Raw genomic sequence first — 5,103 nt, 5'->3', positions numbered from 1 at the left:
ATACTGGACTAGTCAAATGTCTCATCAAATGTTCTAGGCATTGGGTCAGCCAGTCTCCAGTGCAGAGATGAGCCTGTGAGGCCGAGGTTCCTGTACCTGCTGAGGAGGATGTGTGAATCAGAAACTCTCCTTCCCCTCCACTAATTCAGGCAACTAGGAGCAAAGCCTTCTCCATTTCTACTTGGGCTGGAAAATACATGTCCTCCTTAAACATGGCTCTAGCTATCACCAGGAACTGACTTTGAGTTATTTCGGCTAGAGCTGAAACTACATAACCAGAACAAAGCTCCTGGCAAAGAAGTAGGGGTGTGTGTCTGTCAAGGCTCTGCTGGGTTGAGGGTTACTAATGTCCCATTTTGTCCAGGACAAAAGGCCCCTCATGTTACATTAAAACCACAGCAGTCCAGAGGGACCCGAAGCAATTTGTAAGCATGGCCATATCTTCAGGGCCTATTCAAGAGCCTTCTATGTTTGCCCAAGCTACAAGACCTCTGCCTTTTAGTCACTTTCTGGCTTGCCTACCTCCCCCCTCCCCTGGACTGTCCATCAAAGGAGACAAAGCTGGAGAAGGCAAGACACTGATGAGACTCCCACACCTGCTTAACAAGGAGGCCAAGGTCTAGGTTCTGAAGACAGGCCCCTTTGAAGAGCCAGTGTAGACTGGGTCTTCCCAGGATGTAGGGCTGTGGGGCCCACTCATCCAACGGGGCTTCTGTTTTACGAGGCTGGTATATGTTCACGGGAAGCTAAATAACAGACTAATGAGAGGTTTTGATAGAAAGTGGAATTAACTTTAACGAGGAGAAAACACTTTGTAAGGGCCAACCAACGCCCACTGGGGCAGAAGTATAAAGTCAGGCTAGGGAGCCACTTCTCTGTGTCAGGGTGTCTACTCTCAGAGATCTACGTCTGCTGTGGCCATGGCTTCCAAATGCCTCAAGGCCAGCTTCTCCTCAGGATCTCTGAAGAGCCCAGGGAAAGCTGGAGGAGGATCCACTCGCGTGTCCAGCATGTACTCCAGTAGCTCTTGCAAGCTGACCAGTCCTTCCCGGGGACCTCGGAGTTTCTCTGTGTGTTCTGCCGGCTTGGGTAGAGGCAATTACAGGGTATCCAGCTGCCTCCCAGCTCTCTGCCTTCCAACAGGAGGCTTTACCACCAGCTACGGCATGGGTGGAGGTTGGTTTGGAGAAGGCATCCTCACCGGCAATGAGAAGGAGACCATGCAGTCCCTGAATGACCGCCTGGCCAGCTATCTGGAGAAGGTGCGTCAGCTGGAGCAGGAGAACGCCAGCCTGGAGAGCCGGATTCGGGAGTGGTGTGAGCAGCAAGTGCCCTATATGTGCCCCGATTACCAGTCTTACTTCCGGACCATGGAGGAGCTCCAGAAGAAGGTGAGTGGTTGAGGTCTAGAAGCTGGAACATGTGTGTTAGTAGCCCGGCTTCCATGGGGAACTTTCGGAGGGAGCAAAGCTTATTCACATCTGTGGCCTCTTCAATTTTTTCCAATAATCTTAGCCCAATCTATCGGATGAGGACAAAGTCAGGCTGGTTAAGTGACTGGGATGGCAATCAGCAGACTCAGAACTTCAACATGGGCTGTACTAACTAACTGGCTGAGTGACCTTTGATACCACCGTCCATCTTTCTGAAATTTAATGTCCTTGTTTTAAAGAGGCAAGACAGTTGGGTTTGGTGCATTTAGTGGAGCTCAGGTTCCCCATCTGTAAAGCAGAGAAGACACCTTTCTCTGTTCTCATTCTTGAAAAGATGCAGCTGGATCCCAAGGGAGAGCATCTGTGACCAGAGAACCAGAGGGTGGCTGATGGCAGTGACCTGCCTTGGACCCACGGCAGGCATGGGGGACAGGAAGGCAGGGAGAGGCCTCATTCTCTCACACTGCAGTATTTCCTGTAGCATGTCTTTCCAGTCTCTCTAGCCCTTGGCTACATATCATAGGCACACCACATTCTGAGGGCTCTGTTGTCTGATACAAGCTCTCATCTCTCAGGAAGCCCCAAACTGTCATGATTCCAGGATGGTACTCTAACCCCTTCCTACCAGCAGAATGTACTTTCTTACATAGAAATCACATCTTTATGTCCCCAGACTCTTTGCAGCAAGGCAGAGAACGCCAGGCTGGTGGTGCAGATTGACAATGCCAAGCTGGCTGCTGATGACTTCCGGACCAAGTGAGTTGTCCTGCTTGTCCCTGGACTGGTGCTGGTACAGCACCAGGCCAGTCTGGAGATAGGGCTTGACTTTGATACAAATGAGATCACAGGTTTGGGTACCTTTCTCTGTATCTGCAGGTATGAGACAGAGGTTTCCCTGCGGCAGCTGGTGGAGGCTGACATCAATGGTCTACGCAGGATCCTGGATGATCTGACTCTGTGCAAGGCTGACCTGGAAGCTCAGGTGGAGTCTCTGAAGGAAGAGTTGCTCTGCCTCAAGAAAAACCATGAGGAGGTGAGCATGGGGGAGGAGGTGAGCATGGGGGAGGAGTGAGTGAGCATGGGGAGGAGGTGAGCATGGGGGAGGAGTGAGTGAGCATGAGGAGGAGTGAGCATGGGAGAGATGGGCAAGGGGAAGGAGAGTAGGTGAGAATGGGAAGAAAGAGGTGAGTACAGATGAGGCACCCTCTTGGAAACAGACCTGCATCTGTACCACAGGAAGTGAACTCACTGCGCTGCCAGCTCGGCGATCGACTCAATGTTGAGGTGGACGCTGCTCCACCGGTTGATCTGAACCGTGTTCTGGATGAGATGAGGTGCCAGTATGAGACCTTGGTGGAGAATAACCGGAGGGATGCAGAAGACTGGTATGACACCCAGGTCAGTGCAGCAGAGGTGAATGGGTAGTCTGGAAGGTCTTCCTGGACTTATACTGCTGATTCCAAGTGATCTCTGTAATCTTTGAAGCTTCGATCTCAGGGTTCCTGATTAGATCCTGTGTGTATGTTTCAGACTGAGGAATTGAACCAGCAGGTCGTGTCCAGCTCAGAGCAGTTGCAGTCCTGCCAGTCAGAGATCATTGAGTTGAGACGCACTGTCAACTCCCTGGAGATCGAGCTGCAGGCCCAGCAGAGCATGGTAAGCACTGGGTTGGGATGAAGCATCTGCTGAACCAAACTGGAGGCACACAACCCTAGGTTCCATACTTTGGCCTTACAAATGGACTCCAAGAGTTCAAATTCTTAGTTCAGAGCTTCTGTGTCCAGAGAAGAAGGTATAAAGGCCAGACACACATTACAACTGCCTTTGTGAAGGACAAGAGGCTCTGTTAGTACTTAAGATGCCCTGGTAGTAACTCCTCTGCATAAGATCACCTTCTGTGTAATATCACTCAGAGGTACCATTAGGAAGGACATGCTGTGTGGATCAAGGGGCTACAGGAGCTAGGTTGGCTCATCTTCATTGGGATCTGGGTGCGGTTTCTCCTAGCTCAGTGACTCTCTGAGCTTCTATTCTTGTGTTTTGAAGTCTCACTGAGACCCAGGTGGATCTTCATAGAGAGTTCTCTGGCCTCTAACCTCTTCCTTTTCCCATAACCTTTGCCCTCCTAGAGAGATGCTTTGGACTCCACCCTGGCAGAGACAGAAGCCCGTTACGGCTCTCAGCTGGCCCAGATGCAGTGCATGATTGGCAACGTGGAGTCCCAGCTTGGTGAGATCCGGGCTGACCTGGAGCGTCAGAACCAGGAGTACCAGGTGCTGCTGGATGTCCGGGCCAGGCTGGAGTGTGAGATCAACACATACAGGGGTCTTCTGGAGAGTGAGGACAGCAAGTGAGTATGGCTGTGTGCTCTCACCTTTTCAAAGTTCTTAGGAGAACATATGGTGCCCAGGAAGAGTGTGATATCCTGATGTAGGAACTTTAGGGGTTTTAGCTCTGGTCTTGGGACAAACTCATTCTGTTGCTCTGACTGCTTCCGTTTCTCTCTGGGTACTTGTTTCCCTTTGGGTAAAACAAGGAGACAGGATTTAGAAGCCACCTTCCTGCTTGTATAGTCTCAGATCTGTCAATGTTATTGAAAATAGGAACTGGAGTATGATAGTAGTAACCTGATTCTCTCCTGTCTCCCAGGCTTCCCTGCAACCCGTGTGCCCCTGACTACTCACCCTCCAAGTCATGCCTCCCCTGCCTTCCTGCGGTCTCCTGCAGCACGAGCACAGCTCGAAACATCTGCAGTCCCCGCCCTGTCTGTGTGCCCTGCCCAGGGGGCCGGTTCTGAGAGCAAAATATCCAGAGGGTCAAGGCCATTGCCTCCAGGGCTCTGACACAGCCTCTAGTCAATCTGACTGTTACAGCACACATCTCTCTGTTCATGCTGGGCCCATGCTCAGTCCCTGAGAGGGTTCTCTGCAAATAAATGTCTTGAAGTTTCTTTGATCCTGCCAACTAGGGCTGGTTACTCTTCGGGCCTTGACTCATCATTTCAATGGGCTTCAGGGTCTCTGTTCTGGGCCTGCTCCTTTCTTTCTGAGTGTGTTTTCCTAGGTTCTGAAATTCAATACAGTATATCTGAGGGTGGGGCAATAAAGCCATTTGCTATGGTTCCCAATGACTGGCTCACATCCTTTCTGTGTTGGTTTGTGTCCGTGTTGGGTTTAGATTGACTGCTGGGCGGACACATGGGGCATGTTTGACCTAATGTGATCCTGACAATGACAGGGTCCCTATGCTCCTCATTGAGGGTGGTTAGAGGAATGCAATGGAGCTTTTACTTAATGCTTGTCCATTGGGTGTTGTTCTTCAGGCTTCATTTGCCCCCCACCCCATCCTAAGACAGATCTCTCATTACTCTAGAACTTGCCAAGTAGGTTGGACTGGGTACCCAGTGAGCTCCAGGGATATACCTGTTTTTGCTTACCAAGCACATGTCACCATGTCTAGCTTAAAAAAAAAAATGGGTGCTGGGGATTGAACTCAGGATGTTGCAAGACAGTCATTTTGCTTACTTTGCTCACTGAAGGCCTTGCTGTGAGACTTTTTGCTTGGCTTCCCTTTCTGCAAGGTCCTAGTGTGGTGATAATTGTTACCTACCTTTCCTCTTGGTATACATAGTAACCCTTGGGGTCCTAGCATAGTCCTGATAGAGCTGAGA

The 5,103-nt window shown here is 50.5% G+C and overlaps 1 protein-coding gene across 1 annotated transcript; it reads left to right on the top strand.

The window, feature by feature from the left end:
• The first annotated feature begins 913 nt into the window (after positions 1–913).
• Krt35 (keratin 35) lies at positions 914–4,559 on the top strand. Its single transcript, XM_028780718.1, has 7 exons — positions 914–1,391; positions 2,107–2,189; positions 2,310–2,466; positions 2,670–2,831; positions 2,964–3,089; positions 3,563–3,783; positions 4,083–4,559. The coding sequence occupies exons 1-7, from the start codon at positions 921–923 to the stop codon at positions 4,228–4,230; spliced, it is 1,368 nt and encodes a 455-aa protein (XP_028636551.1). The 5' UTR covers positions 914–920; the 3' UTR covers positions 4,231–4,559.
• Positions 4,560–5,103: the final 544 nt, after the last annotated feature.

The sequence above is a fragment of the Grammomys surdaster genome, unplaced genomic scaffold (assembly GCF_004785775.1).
Source record: "Grammomys surdaster isolate TR1022 unplaced genomic scaffold, NIH_TR_1.0 371, whole genome shotgun sequence".
NCBI classification, from domain to species: Eukaryota; Metazoa; Chordata; class Mammalia; order Rodentia; family Muridae; genus Grammomys; species Grammomys surdaster.
Note: the sequence above shows the minus strand (reverse complement) of the source record. Positions and strands in the feature narration are given on the sequence as shown.